Source organism: Mustela nivalis, assembly GCF_964662115.1.
Source record: "Mustela nivalis genome assembly, chromosome: 18".
NCBI lineage: Eukaryota > Metazoa > Chordata > Mammalia > Carnivora > Mustelidae > Mustela > Mustela nivalis.
In genome coordinates, this window is record NC_139037.1 from 45,429,510 (window position 1) to 45,447,323 (window position 17,814).

Below are 17,814 nucleotides of genomic sequence, written 5' to 3' on the forward strand. Positions count from 1 at the left end.
CCTTGTTGAGGAGAAGGTGGCCAGCAGAGGGCACATGCGTAGCAATTGTGCTGCTCTCTCAGGGCCCCCTAGGGAGGTCCTGGTGGGAGAGGCCTCAGCCTAGGGATCTGGCTCAGAGGCCCTGAGGAGTTCTGAATGGCTAGGGCAGGACCCACTGAGAATCTTTCCTGACTCCCTTCAGACCTGGGATGGCCCAGTGTCTGCCAACAGAGGCCCTCCTCAGGCCAGGCTCCAGCAGGCCCCCTCCTTGGGGACCTCTTTCCCTGCACCCTCTCCACCCTCCCCTGTTCCTCCGCCACACACACACACACACACACACACACACACACACACACAGGCACGCACACAGGAAACCCAACACAAGGCTACCTCTGGATTATTTTATTCACATGGTTCGGCAAGATACAGGCCCTCCTGCCAGTGAGCCGGGCATGAGGCCTCCCTGGCCCGGTCCCAGTCAGTCAGCCACCTCCCGACCCTCTGAGGGGTTAGTGCTAGTTATCTCACACACAAAACAAGAAGGAGGCAGGAATGGGGAAATGGGAGAGGACGTTCCCTCTGTTCTGGGGCTTTAGACAACAGCAGCCTGAGCCCCCTCCATCCTGGCAGGGCCTGGAGCCCCTGTGTCTGAAAACCCCACACTGGGCAGCCGAACCCGGAATCCACCCTCTTCCTGGTCCCCACTCCCACTCCGGGCCTTGGGGCTTAGGGACACCCGGGGGAAGCGGAACTTGGGTGACTTCTCCCCACTAGGGGACTTGGGGGCTGCCTCGCCCTCCTGGCCCCGAGAGGCCTTAGACGGGGTGGCCAGGCCCACGCGGGGCAAGCGGACCCGGACTCTGCCTCGGCGCCCAGAGGCCCCTTCCCCGCCACCCTCCTCCTCCTCCTCCTCAGGGCTGGGGGAGCTCTCCCCAGGGACTGCCTCGCTCTGGCTGAAGCCCACTCGTGGCAGCCTGAGTTTGGGGCTCTTGGTCTTCTCACCCTCCTCAACTCCCTCCTTGGCCCGAACCAGGCCAAATCGGGGCAGCCACACCTTGAGCTTGTGTCCGGCCTCCCCGTCGCCCTCTGCCACCTGGTACTCAGCATGGCCGCCCACGGTGGGTGGGGAGATCTCCACGTCGGGGAGTGAGAGGTGGAAGGTGCGCTCGGCTCCTGGGGACTGGTCTCCAGACCCCTCTTCCCCAGCCTCAGCTCTGGCCCCCAATGTGGGCATCTTCAGCCTCAAGCCCCCCTCGCCTGTGGCTGCCTCACCCACCCTCGCCTCTCGGCCCAGTCCCACATCCAGCTCAACCTGGGGCACTGACACAGCAGGCATCTTGAAGACGCCCTCACCTACCAACAGCTCGCCACCTGCCACCTGGGCTCCAGGCAGAGACAAAGTCACCTGAGGCACCTGGACCCTGTAGCCTGCTGCGCCCTCCACTGACTGGGCTGCACCCTTGACCAGTGGCCCAGCGGTGGTGCCCAGGCCAGCCTCCCCGAAGCCAGATAGCTCCACCTGGGGCAGGGAGATGCCTAGGGGCATCCTCAGCGCTCCCTCTTGGCCCTCAGTGCCTGCCGGCCTGGTCACGGACACTTGCGGGCCTGAGAGCTGTACCCCACCGACAGCTACAGCCCCCTCAGCCCTTCCTTCCTCCTGGGCCCCGAGGGTGACCAGCTCCACCTCAGGGATCTTAAGCTGCCCAGCCACGGACTCGGGCTTTTCTCCTGGGCTGACACGCCCACCCTGGATTTCAGCTTCCTTCCCCCGAGCCAGCCCAAAGGAGGGCATCTTCAACTTGGGCATCTTCACCTTCCCATCCCAACCCCAGCCCTTGCTCTCCAACTCGGCCACCCCTGGTGCTAGTTCTCCCGCCTCAGCATCCCGGCCCTTGACCCCAAACTTGGGCAGGGCAAACCTCGGCCCCTTGACCTTGACATCAGCTCCTGCCACCTCCACCTTGCCTGTGGGCAGACGGGCGTCCAGGCTGAGCTGCGGGATGGACAGATCGAGGGCAGGCAGCAGGCCTGCCTCCCCTGCCCCTTTCACCTCAACCTCAGTCCCCGCTCGGGCCTTGGGGAGTGAGATGGTGAACTTGGACACCTTCAGCTTGGTGGCTCGCTCAGCCCCCTCAGCCTCTGCCTTGGGCACCTTGGGCCCCGAGAGTCCAAACTTGGGCAGGGAGAACTTGGAGGAGGGCTTGACTTTCATCTCCGTCACCTCGAGCCGCCCTTCCTCTACTTCCACAGTGGGCAGCTGTGGCGTGACGATTTCAACAGAGGGCATTCGGAAGGCCACTTCCCCGACCCCTGTGGCCACCCCAGGGCCCTCTGCCCGCTCCACCTTGCCCACTTCAGCTGCTGGGACCTGCCCCTCCAGGCTGAGGGCCCTCGGCAGGTCTAGCTCCACGGAGGGCAGTGTGAGAGTGGAGACACCCACACGAGCCTCGGGACCTACCTCTGGCTGCAGACAGGGCAGTGTCACCCGCTTCCCAGAGACCTCAGCCCCTGCCTCGCCTGCCTTGCCTCGCGATGGAGACTCTGCCCTCCCTAGCTTGGGCATGGTCATCTTGGGCATCTTGAAACCAAATTCCATCGCCTCTGCCTGTTCGGCTTTTAGCTGCACCTCCGGAGCCTTGGGCAGCTTCACCTCGGGCGCCTTCAGAAGATGCACCTCTGGGACCTTGGGCACCTGCATTTCTGGCAGTCGTATCTCTGACACCTTTGGCAGCTGCACCTCTGGGAGGTGGACGTCAGGCACAGCCATCTCGGGCACCTTGGGGAGTTTTATCTCTGGCAGTTTCATCTCTGGGAGCTTCATCTCGGGGAGCTTCATCTCAGGGACTTTTGGCAGCTGCACATCGGGGAGCCGCACCTCGGGGACGGCCATCTCCGGCACCTTCGGGAGCTTCATCTCTGACACTTTGGGAAGCCCCACCTCTGGGAGTTGCACATCTGGCACGGCCATCTCTGGCACCTTCGGGAGCTTCATCTCAGGGAGCTTCATCTCGGGGACTTTGGGGAGCTGAACGTCAGGGAGCCGCACCTCGGGCACGGCCATCTCTGGCACCTTCGGGAGCTTCATCTCGGGGAGCTTCATCTCAGGGACTTTGGGGAGCTGCACTTCGGGGAGCCGCACCTCAGGCACGGCCATCTCTGGCACCTTCGGGAGCTTCATCTCGGGGAGCTTCATCTCGGGGACTTTGGGGAGCTGAACGTCAGGGAGCCGTACCTCGGGCACAGCCATCTCTGGCACCTTCGGGAGCTTCATCTCGGGGAGCTTCATCTCGGGGACTTTGGGGAGCTGAACGTCGGGTAGCTGCACCTCTGGCACGGCCATCTCTGGCACCTTCGGGAGCTTCATCTCGGGGAGCTTCATCTCGGGGACTTTGGGGAGCTGAACGTCGGGGAGCCGCACTTCTGGCACGGCCATCTCTGGCACCTTCGGGAGCTTCACCTCAGGCCCTTTGGGCACCTTGACCTCAGGGGCCGAGACCCCAAGGCCAAACGAGGGCATCTTGATGGTGGGCAGCTTCAGCTTGCTCTCGACAGCAGTTTCGGCAGCAGCCGGCCGGGGCTCCAGGAGTGAAAGCCCAAAGGTGGGCATCCGAAGTTTGGGCCCCTTCACCCTGGCCTCGGGGCTGCCCTTGACCACCTTGGCCTCGGCGACTTCCTTTGCTCGAGTCCCGAATCGGGGGAAACTGAGGCGGGGCATCTTCAGGGCCACCTCAGGCACCTCTCCTCGGGCCTCCACCTCCACACCTGGCAAGGCCAGGTCCACCCCTACGGCAGGTGCTGCCACATCCAGAGTGGGCACCGTCACGGCCGCAGCCCCTTCCCGGGTCTCCAAGCAGGGAAGTGTAGGCAGAGTGGGGAGCGATGGCAAGGTGGGCAGCTCTACTTGGGGGACCTGGATCCCTAGGGCCACAGGCTCCACAGCAGGGGCAGCAGGGGCTCCTAGTCCAAGGCTTGGCAGGTGGAGGGCCACCTCTCCCAGCCCCTTGGGGGCTGAGACCTGGGGGACACCCACCTCGGAGCCTGGCAGCCGGGGCCCAACCAGCTCCACCTGGGGGGCTGTGAAACGGGCTCCTGCTGCCACCTCAGCCTCCACTTTGGCTTTCCTTGGGGGAGGAGCAGCAGCGGCCAGCCGGGCTGCCTGGGCCTCTTCTGCCACTTCTCGGACGCGCAGCCGAGGCAGCTGGAGGCGCCGGCGGGCTGGGGCAGCTGGGACGGGACCCTTGGGAGCCTCGGCTTTGAGGCCCCGACGCAGACGGGAGAACTTGGGGAAGGAGAATTCGACGTCAACAGGGGCCAGGTCTGCAGGGGCCCCCAGGGCCCCGGGCATCACCATCTTCTTCTTCTTCACAGGGGACAGACTCTGGATGTTCTGGGGAGAGAGGAGAGATGCGGGAGGCGGTGGGACAGTGAGAGGCTCGGGGAAGATGGGGGAACCCCATCTGGCATTGCACCAGGGTGGGGATGTGTTGGATGAAGCATCTTGTCCCCAAAACACCAGCCCCTCTTCCTTCCTGTCATTTCGCAATTACTGCCCCTGTAAGGCACAGACATTCATTTAGCAGCTGACAATGAGTCAACAGGAGTGTAGGAACTGGGACCCAAGACTGCCAGGTCCTCATCCAGGATTTTCCCCAATACCCTCATTCTAGAGATGGGGAAACTGAGGCCCAGAAAGGGAAAGAAACTGGTCCAGGGTCACTCAGCAGTTAAGTGAGCAGCACTCAGGCTTGAACTGGCCTTGCTGGTTTGGAGTCCCCTGGTTCAGGACTACTGGCAAGCCTAGAGCTAATAGCTCTCCAAAGTGGATAAAGGCCCTGGTCTAAGATAGGTGGGTCCCCCTCCCCAGGAAGGAGTTTAGGGGTAGAGAACAGAAGGCGAGGGTGGGATTAGCGTTGGGTTAGTGATAAGACGGCCACGGTGTGGAAGAGTAGGGCTCAGGGCGCAGAGACTGGATCGCTGGGGCAGTCCAGAGCCGGCGCCGGGCTAAGCACGCGTACCAGCTTGGCCACCTTGGCCCGTGGGCCCTTGATCTCGTAGCCGGCCACGGTGCCAGGCCGCAGAGCCAGGTCCCCGGTGGGCACAGTGCGCTTCAAGCAGAAGGAGACCTTGTAAGGCTCGGCACATTGCAGCAGACGTAGTGCGTCCTCGTACTTGAAGTTCTCGAAGAATACACGGGCGCTCAGTAGTTGGTCTCCTGTAGGCAAGGTGGAGGTGGGCAGGGCGTGGGCATCTGCTGGCTCCACCTAGGCCTGGTTCCACCCACTTCCCTGGAGCGACCTCCGCAAGGCTGGTGGGCCCCAAACCTTGGCCCCGCCTATCCTCCCTGCCCCCACCCTGAGCGAAGTCCTCCCAGTTTGAGATCCCGAACAGTCTCCAGTGAAGCCCCGCCCCATGGCCTTAGCCCCGCCCCAGCCAAACAAATCTCCTCCCATCCAAGCCACGCCCATTGCCTTTCCACTTCCCTCCCCCATTCTCACATTTTACTTCATTTTTTATAAAGATTTTATTTATTTATTTGAGAGAGAGACAGAGATAGCAACAGAGAGAACAAGCAGGGAGGAGAAGGAAAAACAGGCGCTCCGTTGGGCAGGGAGCCCCTTGATCGTAGGATGCTGGGATCATGACCTGAGTGGAAGACAGACCCCTCCCACCCTGTCCAGAGGACTGAGCCATCCAGGCACCCTCCCCATTCTCACATTTTATTTTATTTTATTTTATTTTATTTTTTAAAGATTTTGTTCATTTATTTAAGAGAGCGAGAAAGCACACAAGTAAGTGGGCAGAGGGGCAGAGGGAAAGGGAGAAACAGAGTCCCTGCTGACCAGGGAGCTGGACCCAGGGCTCAATCTCAAAACTCTGGGATCATGACCTGACCCCAAGGCAGAAATTTAGCCAGTGGAGCCACTCATGCACTCCCCTATTCTCACATTATAAGACACTGACTTTGGTTCCTTTACTGAGAGGACAGAATCAGAACTTCCAGAATCTTCCACGCCATTACTCACCCCCCAGTTCCTGTGGCTATTCACTCCACTGTCCACCTATTTCTAAGGATGAACCATCCTCACTTCCAACTCAGGTCAGCCTTTCCACTACCTTCTCAGGGACATCCTCCAGCAGTTCTCCCTTCTCTCCCCACGCCATTACTCACCCCCCAGTTCCTGTGGCTATTCACTCCACTCTCCACCTATTTCTAAGGATGAACCATCCCCACTTCCAACTCAGGTCAGCCTTTCCACTACCTTCTCAGCAGTTCTCCCTTCTCTCCCCACATCACCAATTTGTCCCTTTCTTCTATGTTATCCCCATCTGCATACAACATACCATTATTTGCCCCATAGGAAAAGTTGTCTTGACCTCATTCCTGGAGCTCCTGCTCTATTTATCTGTTCACCTTCACGGCAAATGCACGGAGTCGTCTAGCTGCATCACTTTCCATGGCTCCAATCACACTTCTGACACCCATTTCCAGAACCTTGAATGTCCCCTCTCAAGGTCCCATACATCTGTATAGCTAAGCCCAGTGATCAAGTCCCAGACTTCATTTGAGGGGACCTCACAGCCTTCGACCTAACATCACTCTCCTTCATTCATTTGTCTGGCTTGGGTTCCAGGGTAAGACACACCCTCTAGAACCTCCTGGAGGTTTCTTCTCAGCCTCCCACCTCCTGGATCTCTTAATGACACACTGTCCCAGAGCTCAGGCCTTGGGCCCCTTCTCATCTCTATCTCCATGCTATATTCACCCCTTTAGGAAGCTCACCCAGATTAGGAGTGACCTAATCTGGGTCACCCAGACCATAAATGGGCTGACAAATCCCAAGTCTATTTCTCTAGTCCAGCACTCTCCCCTCCATTCTAGACTCATACATCCACTTCCCCCTCCACAGCTTCACCATGGCATCCAACAGATATCCTTCACTTGACAGATCCAGACTGTTCTGGCCTTACTCCAAACAAGCTCCAGCCCCAGTTGCCCATTTGTGGAACTAGCAACTCCAATCTCAGGTTAAGAATCCCTGGACAGGGACGCCTGGGTGGCTCAGTTGGTTAAGTGTCTGCCTTCAGCTCAGGTCATGATCCCAGGGTCCTGGGATCGAGCCCCACATTGGGTTCTCTGCTCAGCAGGAAGCCTGCTTCTCCCTCTCCCTCTGCTCTTCTACCTGCTAGTGCTCACTCTCGTTCTCTCTCTCTCTCAAATAAATAAATAATATATATTAAAAAAAAAAAAAATCCCTGGACACATCCTTGACCCTTCTCTTTTCATCACACCCCATATCCAGTCCTGAAGGCTCCTCCTTTAAAATATATCCAGAAAGGGGCGCCTGGGTAGCTCAGTGGGTTAAAGCCTCTGCCTTCGGCTCAGGTCATGATCCCAGGGTTCTGCATCAGGCTCTCTGCTTATCGGGGAGCCTGCTTCCTCCTCTCTCACTCTTTGTCTGCCTCTCTGCCTACTTGTGATCTGTCAAATAAATAAATAAAATCTTTTAAAAATATATATATATATCCAGAAAAATAAATAAATAAATAAATAAATAAAATAGATTCAGAATCCAAACCTTTCTCTTCATGCCCATTAACACTGTTTTGTCTCTGAACATCACCATGTCTTACCTGGATAATCAGAGTAGCCTCTGTGTGTGTGTGTGTGTGTGTGTGTGTGTGTACTTATTTATTTATTTATTTAAAGTTATCTTGGGGCACTTGGGTGGCTCAGTTGGTTAAGCATCTGCTTTTGGCTCAGGTCATGATCCCAGGATCCTGGGATAGAGTCCACATCAGGCTCTCTGACTAGTGGGGAATCTGCTTCTCCCTCTTCCTCTGCCCCCCCACCCCTGCTAGTTCTCACTCTCTCAAATAAAGTTAAAAGAAAAAAAAAAAAAGTCTTAGGGTGCCTGGGTGGCTCAGATGGGCACCTGCCTTTAGCTGCCTTAAGCAGCTGCCTTTGGCTCGGGTCATGATCCCAGGGTTCTGGGATTGAGCCCTATACCCAGCTCCCTGCTCATTGGGGAGTTTGCTTCTCCCTCTCCCTCTGCCTGCTGCTCCTCCTGCCTGTGCTTTCTCTTCTGTGTCAAATAAATAAAAATCTTTAAAAATAAAAATATAGGGGCGCCTGGGTGGCTCAGTGGGTTAAGCCGCTGCCTTCGGCTCGGGTCATGATTTCAGAGTCCTGGGATCGAGTCCCGCATCGGGCTCTCTGCTCAGCGGAGAGCCTGCTTCCCTCTCTCTCTGCCTGCCTCTCCATCTACTTGTGATTTCTCTCTGTAAAATAAATAAATAAAATCTTAAAAAAAAAAAAATTTAAAAAAAATAAAAATATAAAAATATAAACTTTTAAAAGATTTTATTTGTTTGAAAGAGAGTACATGCACAAGCAGGGAGTTCTGTGCTGTCCCACTCAAACCTTCCCAGATTAAAAGTCAAAATTCTCACCATGGCCTATGAAGCCCTCTGAAAACCAGATGGCCACACAACTCACTCCCTTCCCTCCACCAGGCCTTTCCTCCCTTCCTGGTTCACCCTATTTAAAAATACAACTGTCCTACAGGCATGCACAGCACACAATGCCTTCTAGTTTACTATGTGTTTTACATATTTTGGTCAAATATATCTCTCCCTTCTAGAAAATAAGCATAAATGCAGAGAGTGTGTTCTGTTTTGTTCACTGTAGTAGCCCAAGCACCTAGAATCGTATCTGGAAATAGAAGGCACTTAGTAAATAGTTGTTGCATGAATAAATCACATCGGCCTCATCCATGTCACTTAAAATATCCCTTACTAAGACTCCCTCCAAGATAACTCCACCTCTTTTCTCCAGGCCCAACAACAAAAATAATAACTAGTGCTTACACGGTGCTTATTGTGTGCCACTTAGCTATGCGCTAAGCATTTTCAACTACTGACTCACTTGATCCACGTAATAACCCTGCGAGGTGAGTACTAGAATTATTCCCATTTTCGAGATGGAAAACCCAAGGCACAGAAGATCACAAGCTAGCTGCAGATCTCAAAGTCAAACCGACACTATGAGCCTCCAGAGCCCGCTCTTAGCCACTGCCAGGCGGACACACAAAGCCCCGCCCCAAGCCACTCTCCCCGCCTCCTGGGAGCAGGCCACGCCCGGGACCTGGGGCGCACTCCTAACCCGGCCACCTCGGAAAGGCCCCGCTGCACGCTCCCGGCCCGCCCACCTTCCTGCAGGCTGAGGCTCCTGGCCGCGGGCGAGTCCTCCCGAAGCTCGCGGACAAAGATTCCCTCCTTGCCGCCGCCTGCTACGTTGATGCCGCTGACCCCGGTCTGCGCCTCGGTCTCCACGATGATCTCCACCAACTCCGCCCGCCTCAGCTCCTACGGAGGGCAGCGAGGGGTCGCCATGGGGCGCTGGGGCCGGACCTCGCCCAGAGTCCGGCATCCCGCTTAAAAGCGGCTCTTAAAACGGCCCTCCAGTTACACGACCCTGAGCGCGGCTCCGGCCGGCCGTGCGGGCCCACCCACTCCGACATCTTCCCTTTAAGGAAGCGCGAGGGCCGCCTGCTCTCTCACACCTGCGGCAAGGCCCAACAGCTCGGCCCACTGCTGTCGGCGGGAGCCCTGGGGTCCTGGTGGAAGGGGCGGAGTTATAGACCAGAAGCGGAGTAGGGAGGCGAGGGAGCGGTGGGTGTGCGAGAGGGGAGGGCATGATAGGGCGGGCTCTGTCTTCAGGGGCGGGACCAGTTCGGGGGCGGGGCTTGTGAACAGACCGCAGTCGCAGGTAGAGCTCAGGCCACAGAGGAGGGGCCAAAAATCTGAGAGGGGTGTGGCAAGAGAGTAATACGGGAAGGTAAGGCGGGGATCCATAGTCGAAGGGTGGGACTGAGATAAGGAAAAAGGCTTTAAAAACAGCCCAGCAAGGGGTGGGGTGAGGATGGGCTTCCGAGGAAAGCGCTGGGTCTTTAAGTGGTGCAGGATGGAGGGGAGGGTGAGATTGGGCTCTTCCGAGGCCAGAACGCGTGTGAGACTATGCCCTATTGTGGACTCTGTGACCCCAAGACCTGCATAACGCCTTTGGGAGAGGGAATCCAGTGAAGAAGAAGGGTGCGTGGGTGATGAGTAGTGGACCAGCAGACGTGGCATTCCTGGTATTCACTGTATATGGTGCTGTCCTGGCCCTGGCCCAGCAGCGCCCGTCGCGATTCACATCCGGGATTTAGAAAAGGCCGTGAGAGACCCCAGTTCCACAACGGTCTAGGAACTCAATCTGCTGTGTGTTTCTGGAGGAGAACTTTGCCCTCTCTGGGCCCATGGGTGACATGGGTTTACGGAAGGAGTCCGTGTGAGCTGAGACCTGAAGCAACAGGGATCTGAGGATGCTGTAATGGGCGGGGTATCGGGACTGAGTAGATTGGAGTTGAGCCCAGGGCTTGGAGAGGGTTAGGGCAGCCGGTCGAGGCTGGCCCTGGCCCTGGGACTAGAGGGCTGGGAGGAGCATGTTGAGAGGAGGTGAGAAGAGTTGTAGAGGCAGCTGGGAACAGCAGGAACATGACCACCTCCCCAAAGCCCTGGGCTAAGCATTTTACCTACAGCGTCTCATTTCATCCTCCCCACAGCACCGACAGACACAAAGGTAAAGAGAAGCGGAGTGATTTGCCTAATGCCACACAGCAAAGTTAAGCAGCTGGGCTTAAACCCCGTCTGTGACCTCGGAGCCCATAGGCCATCCTGGAGGCAGTGACCTCCTTGGCCTTCCCCCTGGCCTGCCACCCCTCAGCCTCAGCTTGGCTCCGGGAAAATAGACCCGCTCTGTGCCTTGCATCCTGTAAGAAGTGGTCAATGCGGGTCCTCTAGCGCCATAACAGCGACCGTTGTCCCATTTCACCAATGGGAAAACAGGGTTTGAGAGGTCAGGTCTCCTGTTTGGAGCTGCACAACCAAAGTGGGGGGTTGGCATTTAAGCCCAGGAGCTCAAAGCTGATGTATTTAACCCCCATAGCAGCCTGCCTCTTCCAACAAAAAGTTTCTGCCCAATTTTCTTCAGCTCATTATTAATATAACTCTGTTATGTCCCCAATGAATTCGCTGCTTGGACTCTCAGTTTGTACCAGGCACTGTGCTAAGCACTTTCCATATGTTCAAATTCTTTTCCTCCCGGTGACCTATAAAATAGGCACTGTCGCTATTTCTATTTCACAGATGGGGAGACTGAGGCACAGAGAAACCAGAAAGTGTCTTCTTGCTGCCTCAGTCTGTGCCCCCTACCCACCCCCCGCCCCCAAGTTCCCCTTGCAGGGCATGTGGGTGCTCACCTCAGCACTCCGGCTCCTGGCCTCCATGGCACAGCTGGGAGTCACCCAAGCCCCAGGCTCCTGCTTCCTCTCTCCCTTCTGCTGCAGAACCAGCTTTAGCTCTGCATGGAGCAGCTGCCTCTGAGCCTGTGGGGGACAGGGAGGGAGGCTTGAGGCCAGAAGAGTGGCAAGGAGGAAGCCAGGTGTGGAGGGAGAGGCCAAGACAAATATCAGAACAGGAGAAGGGCCCCCCACCCCTTCCTCTCACCACTGCCTGGGCACAGGCACCCCCGCCTAACAGGAGCCCAGCCTGGGGTGTAGCACAGGCACAGTCGTCTGCGGGGCTCACGCCCTTCCTCTGGGGTCTTGCTACCTGTCAGGAAGAGACCAGGGCATGAGGCTCCAAGCAAGCCGGGGAGGGGTTGGTGGGAGCGGTGGGGGGGCATGTGGCAACGGCCAATGCTCACCTCAGGGTCACGGCCAGCTCCTTGGGCCTCCTGGGTCCCGGGCTCTGAGAAGAAGAATGTGAGCATTACCATCAGCTAACCCCACCCATTGCTTGCTGAGTGCCGGATGCTTCCTGCGCTCTGTCAGGATCCCATCCCCACAGTGGCGGGGGTGGGGGGGGGGGGGGGGGGGTGGGGGGGGTGGGGGGGGTGGATACTGAGGCCTAGAAGACCTTTATTGGCCAACAAACAGTAAAGTAAAGCCCGAGCTGACTCCTAGGACTGCCTGAGAGTAGAGCCCCTGTGCCAGCCACCTGGGTCGACCGAGAGAGCCAAATTCACCATAAAACAATCCTAACCACTCCCCTGTCCTCCCTGTGGGCCAATCACCTCACCTCTCTGGGCCTCAGCTTCCACATCTGTTAAATGGGGAGATGAGCACCTACTACGTCAAAGAAGTGGGTAAATACAAAATGCTGGGTACGTGGAGGGGCTTCTGAAGCCTTATTATTATTACTGAGCACTTTCTGTGGTCCTGATCTTGTGACAAATGTCCCACAGGGGTCATTCATTGCCCCTAAACCTCAGAACACTCTTGTGAGGTCAAGAGAGTTTTCGAGCCCATTACAGAGAAGACACCTGAGGCTGGGAGAAGGACAACCACAAATGGTCACGAGTGGCTAAACCAGGATTTGAACTTATCTGAGAATTCCAGACTTTTCTACAGGTGATGGTAACTAATGGGTACTGAGCGGTTATTCTTTGTCAGTCCTGTGCTCTACCTCCTCCCTGTGGAAAACCCACAGCTCCTCAGAGAGGCCAAGAATCTCGCATAAAGTCACACAGCCCAGTGAGAAGGAGGCAGAACTGGGATTCCCATGCCTCTTCCCCAACAGGCCTTTCTGGGGAAAAGGGCATGGATACTGTCTCTCCATATCCCCTCCCCAGGCCGACTCTGGCCTTGTCCTCCCAGCCCCCACCTGGCATGCCAAACCTCCAACCCCCACTCTACCAGGAAAGGTCAGGCCTCACGCGGCACATTCCCTCAAACAATGGCCCATCTGCTGTGCCCAGTCACATTCCGCCCCTGCCCACCCACCCCCAGCCGCACAATGGCCCTTCATAGCCCACCACTGGCCAGGATAGAGGACACAGGGACCCCTCAATGGTCTAGCTGTACCCACTCCACTGGCAGGGACCCCACAGTAGCAGAGGGCTTCTTTCTGGCCCTCCTAGGAGTCCTGGTCTCTGTGGCCTTCCCCAACCTCTCCTCTGAGACCGCAGCTGCTCCAGGTCCCATATCTGTGGCATTTCCTACAGACTAGCCCCAGTGAGGAACCCCCTAGGTCTCTGAATCACCCTGAATATGGTGATTGTTTTAGGGTTGGAAACTGAGTCTGAGAGAAGGGAAGTGACCTGTCTGGAGTCACACACCCAAGCCCCTGCCCTTGACCCCAACTCTGGACCTGAACTTTCATTGGTGGCTCTGAGCACTGGAGAAGCCCCAAGTAGCTAAAGAACTGGGGGAGGGGCTGGGCTGGGAAGGGAGGTGGGGATTGAGGGTGCCCCAAACAGGAATGTTTAAAGGTAAGTCCTCGGCCAACCATGGGCTGGGCAGGCACTTTATAGATGTGGCCTTGATACCCCATTTTACTGATGAATAAATGAGGGTTAAGACACCACAGTGGCAGGGGTGCCTGAGTGGCTCAGTGGGTTAAAGCCTCTGCCTTTGGCTCAGGTCATGATCTCAGGGTCTTGGGATCTAGTCCCACATTGGGCTCTCTGCTAATCGGGGAGCCTGCTTCCTCCTCTCTCTCTTTCTGCCTGCTTCTCTGCCTACTTGTGATCTCTATTTGTCAAATAAATAAATGAAATCTTAATAAAAAGAAAAAAAAAAAAGACACCACAGTGACAGAGTCAGGTCTGAAAAACTGAATCCCTGACATTACATAGCATCCTGAGCAGGAGGTGGGAGAGCCTGATACTTGTAGGAGGTAGTGGAGATGGAAGGGAGGCTCTCCTGGCCTGCCAGCTCCCCATCTCAGGCCAGGGCAGCAAGGGTCACACCCAAAGGCTGGCACAGGAAGCTTAACCAGGGCGGGAGCAAGAGAGAGTGCCCTCCTCCCTGCCCAGCCCAGGTTATATTTAGCCCATCTGTGCCCTTCCTGAACCATATACCCAGCTCCTGGGGTGGGGTAGGGGTGGCTTCGGAAGGAAGCCCCCCCCAAATACACCCCGGGCACTCTCTGTTCCCAGCTCTGCCCATCCCTTTAGGTGGGACGGATGGGAGAAGGACAAGTGGGGGAAGGTTCCTGGTGGTCCCTGACTGTATTAGGGGAAGATCTTCTAAAGGGGTTCCCCTGGTAACTGAAGGTCAGGCAGGACCCTCCAGATGCCCACAGCTATTCTTGAGTGGGTCCTGTGGCCCTGTCCTCGTACATTCCTCAGCTTCCAGAATTTTCCTGAGTCCCCATTTCTTGAGTACTTACGATGCACAAAGATCCTTGCCCACCTTGGCTCATTACATCCTCAGAATACCTCCCTGAGGAAGATGTGACCGAGAGTCCTATTTAAGATGTCACTGGTTTCCCTCAGAGCAGGCTGGGGGGAGGGCCTGTCATTTGGGCCCTGGGCCCTTCAGCTGAGCGGGGCCTGCTGAGGGATCCCGAATTGGCACCCTCTTCTCCCCATGGCTGGTGCCAACCCCATATGAGAACGCTCCCCATCCAGAGCCTCAGTTTCCCCAATCGCCAATGATGGGGAGCCCTCAGCAGTTAATGGGAGTTAACCTGACTTGTCTGGGCCCCTAGACATTCTGTTTGGACAGTGGCCTAGCAGCAGCCTCAGTCCGTCCCTGCTCCAGAACATCTCATGTCTGAACACCTGGGCAAGGTATTCAGGGACTCGGTTTCATCTGTGAAACGGAGCCAGTATAAAGTATACAGCCAGTATACAGTAAGTGCTCAAGTAATGTATGCTGGAAGGTGGGCTGTCTCATATCCAGCTCTTGCTCATCAGACTTTCTCTCTTACCCAAGGGGAACTCTGGGTGAGCGACAACATCCAGCTCAGGCACTGGCCTCCTACCACCAAGATCCCCAGCACTCTATTCTAAGCACCAAAAAGCTGGCCCCAGCCTAGGCATCCTGCCCCAGCTCTCTGGAAGCAGCAACTCATCTACTCTCACACCAGCCCTGTGAAGAGACCTCCGTCCGCCCATTTCACAGGTGGGATAGCAGAGGGACAAAGGGTGCGGTATCAATCCCAAAACCACATAGCCATAAAAGAGGAATCTTGGGATTTGAACCCAGGGTCTGGCTCCGAAGTCTGTGCCTTTACCATACTACCTCTGAAGCCCCCAAGGTGTCCTCCCCGCACCTCCCAGCACCTCCCAGGACCCTAGGTCTCATTCCCACGGCTTCTCGGGCATTGCCAAGGATGGGGTAAGACCAGCAGATCTCTTACCACTGGGTCTCCAGACACCTTGAGAGCTCCCGGTCTGTCTGCTCAGCCCCAGCCCAGGCTGGGGGGGAAAAGGAATGGGGAGGGGGGAAGTGCGGGGAGACCCCCAGCCATTGGCTGTTGAGGCATGACATCACCAGGGAGTGGGTGGTGGGGAAACAAACATCCCCCCTCTCCCAGCTACATGCACCGGGAAGCGGGTGGGGAGCCTAGGCTGGCAGAGGACAGAGACAGCTGCTGCCCTGGCCTGGGCTGAGACCTCTGCTGGAGCCTCTGTTCCAGAGACCTGCTCGTTGCTGCTGGAGGCTGGAGGCTGACCACCCAACTAGCATTATGTCCTGGTTCCAGACCCAGGGACGGTCCTGCTGGTTCCTGGGGCCCCTAAAATAAAGTCCTAACGCTCCCTCTTTCGGTCCATTTGGATTCAAGTCCTAGCCTAGTCACTTGCCGGCTGCCTGACAGCATCTTCCTGGGTCTCTTCTTCTTCATCTCTAAAACAGGGATGATAAAAATGCCCACCTCATGGGGTTGCTGCAAAGATGACAGGAATTAAAAGAGGCTAAGAGCCTGGCATCAAGTGAGCGCCACTTCTAAGAATTTTGCATTATTATTCACACAAATTAGGGGTCTGGCTAGACTTGTCGCTGGGAATCTTTAGGCCTGAGTGAGGCTGGCCACGGAGGAGCCCCACTTCTCTGTTTCATGGAGTTTCCATGTTGGGGGTACATCTGTCGTGGGCTAAGTACTATACTGGGCACCCTGAGCTCTGCTCCCAGGATCCAGGGTTCAAGGTGAGCACATTATGCCCAGTATTTAGCTACCCAGCCAGGAAGTGGTAGAGCTGGGGTTCAACCCCACTTCTGCGGGGCCCCAAAGACCCTGCAGCTCTCTTCTGTCCTCTTCATGTAACAGACAAGGAGGCTCAGAGACAGTGACACCCAAGGTCGCCTGCAGCAAGTCACTGGTAGCAACAGGCTTTGAAGCCAGACCTGCCCAAGTCCCAAACCAAGGCCACCAGGCCTCACCCTGATCCCCTGACCCCCAACCCCAGCCTGCCCTGACTCACCAGACCCTGGGGGGCGGCAAAAGGAGCACAAGTATTCCCACATGCCCTTTGCGCCCACCCGGCCGCTGGCTCCGATGCTCCCAGCTCTCTGAGTCCCGGCCTGGGGCCAGACCTGGGATGAAACTGGGGATTACCCCCAAAGCACGCGTCAGCAGCTTCTGTCCCATTGTCGAGCCAGACACGGCCACCAAGCCTTCACCTCAGTTGTCAACCTTGCTCCTTGCACCAGCCCCCCAGTCCCTCTGGGGACCTGTACCCCACCCTGCACCGAGAGCTTGGGGCCTACTCCCGAGGGCACAGGGACCAAGCGCAGGCTGGCAGGATCCCAGAGTGCTAGGGTCCTCCCCCCTTCTCTCCAAAATGCCCCCTGCCCACTCTCAGCCGCCAGGGAAGGCAGGAATGTGCTGAGCTCTGGGAAATGCCTTCCAGGCCTGGCAGCCACCAAGGGTTGGGGTGTGGCCAGGTCCCTGCCAGAACCCTTCTCATGGGAAGGGTGCAAGAAACAGTGTGATCAGGGCGTCTGATGGGCCTGAGGAGACCCTCACCCTGGCGAACTCTCTCAGTCTCTCTCATTGATCCATTCAACCATTTATGTGTTTGTTTATTCACTCAACAAACACAAGCCCTTGGCCGCAGCCTCTTTGCCAGGCACTGGGGACACTGACAGACCTAAATTTATCCTGGGGGGGCAGGCTCAGGGAAGGATTTCTGGAAGACATGACATGTGAAGTCAAACTGATTGGTTGAGAAGGAGGGAGCCAGGTTAAAAAAAAAATGTGTAGGAAGGGGCTTCCAGGGAGAGGGGCAAATGCAGGCAAAGTACCAGAGGGGAGAAAGGCAACGGTCTTTATCCAAGGTCAGCAGTCCATGAGCACCTGGTTTGGTGTCCAACCCTATGCTGGATGGTGCCGAGGACACAGTGTGACTTGGACAGCCCGGGCCCGTTTTTGTGGAGTTCATAGTCTAACAGGGAGATAGACCCAGAATGGTGACGATTGTGATGAGAGAGTCGTGGTCAGAAATGTCAGGGCCTTGATGGGAGAGCCCAGGAAACGTGCCTGCTCCAGCCTTGCAAGGGAGGTCAGGGAAGGCTTCCTGGAGGAGGAGAAATGTGAACTGAGACTTGGATGACCCACAGGAACCAGGCAAGAGAATGTAGAGAACAGTTTTATGGGCAGAGGGAATAGCCTGTGCACAGGACCTGAATCCAGAGAGAGCTCAGCACATGTGAAATTTCTAAAAGTTGAGAGCTGACTCCTTGTTAATGGCTGCGTCCCCAGGGCCAAATATGCGCCTTGCTTATATCTCCTCCTATTTTATACATTTATTCAGCAGCTATTTGCAGACACCTCTTCTTTATCCATCCCTGGGTTTTATCATGGAAGTGACCATGACTGCGGCCTCACAAGGCTCACAGCTTGTGAGCTTGGGGGGGGGGGTGCGGTATGGGGGCAGGAATTCAAGAAGTGCTCAGTGAAATGAGTATATAATTCACACTGACTTAAGGAGTATGAGGGACAGATATAGGCCAGCAAGAGGAGCCTTGCACTCTGGGACTATCGGAAAGGGCAGGGAGGGCTTCC

At 56.5% G+C, this 17,814-nt stretch overlaps 1 protein-coding gene across 1 annotated transcript; it reads right to left on the reverse strand.

The window, feature by feature from the left end:
- Window positions 1-366: 366 nt before the first annotated feature.
- PRX (periaxin) lies at window positions 367-15,225 on the reverse strand. The gene is made up of 7 exons (XM_082709251.1): window positions 15,169-15,225; window positions 11,726-11,769; window positions 11,527-11,631; window positions 11,280-11,405; window positions 9,189-9,345; window positions 4,995-5,191; window positions 367-4,366 (listed from the first exon to the last, which is right to left on the reverse strand). Exons 4-7 carry the CDS (start codon window positions 11,304-11,306, stop codon window positions 572-574), a joined length of 4,176 nt encoding a protein of 1,391 aa, XP_082565377.1. The 5' UTR covers window positions 11,307-11,405; window positions 11,527-11,631; window positions 11,726-11,769; window positions 15,169-15,225; the 3' UTR covers window positions 367-571.
- Between the last annotated feature and the right edge of the window lie 2,589 nt (window positions 15,226-17,814).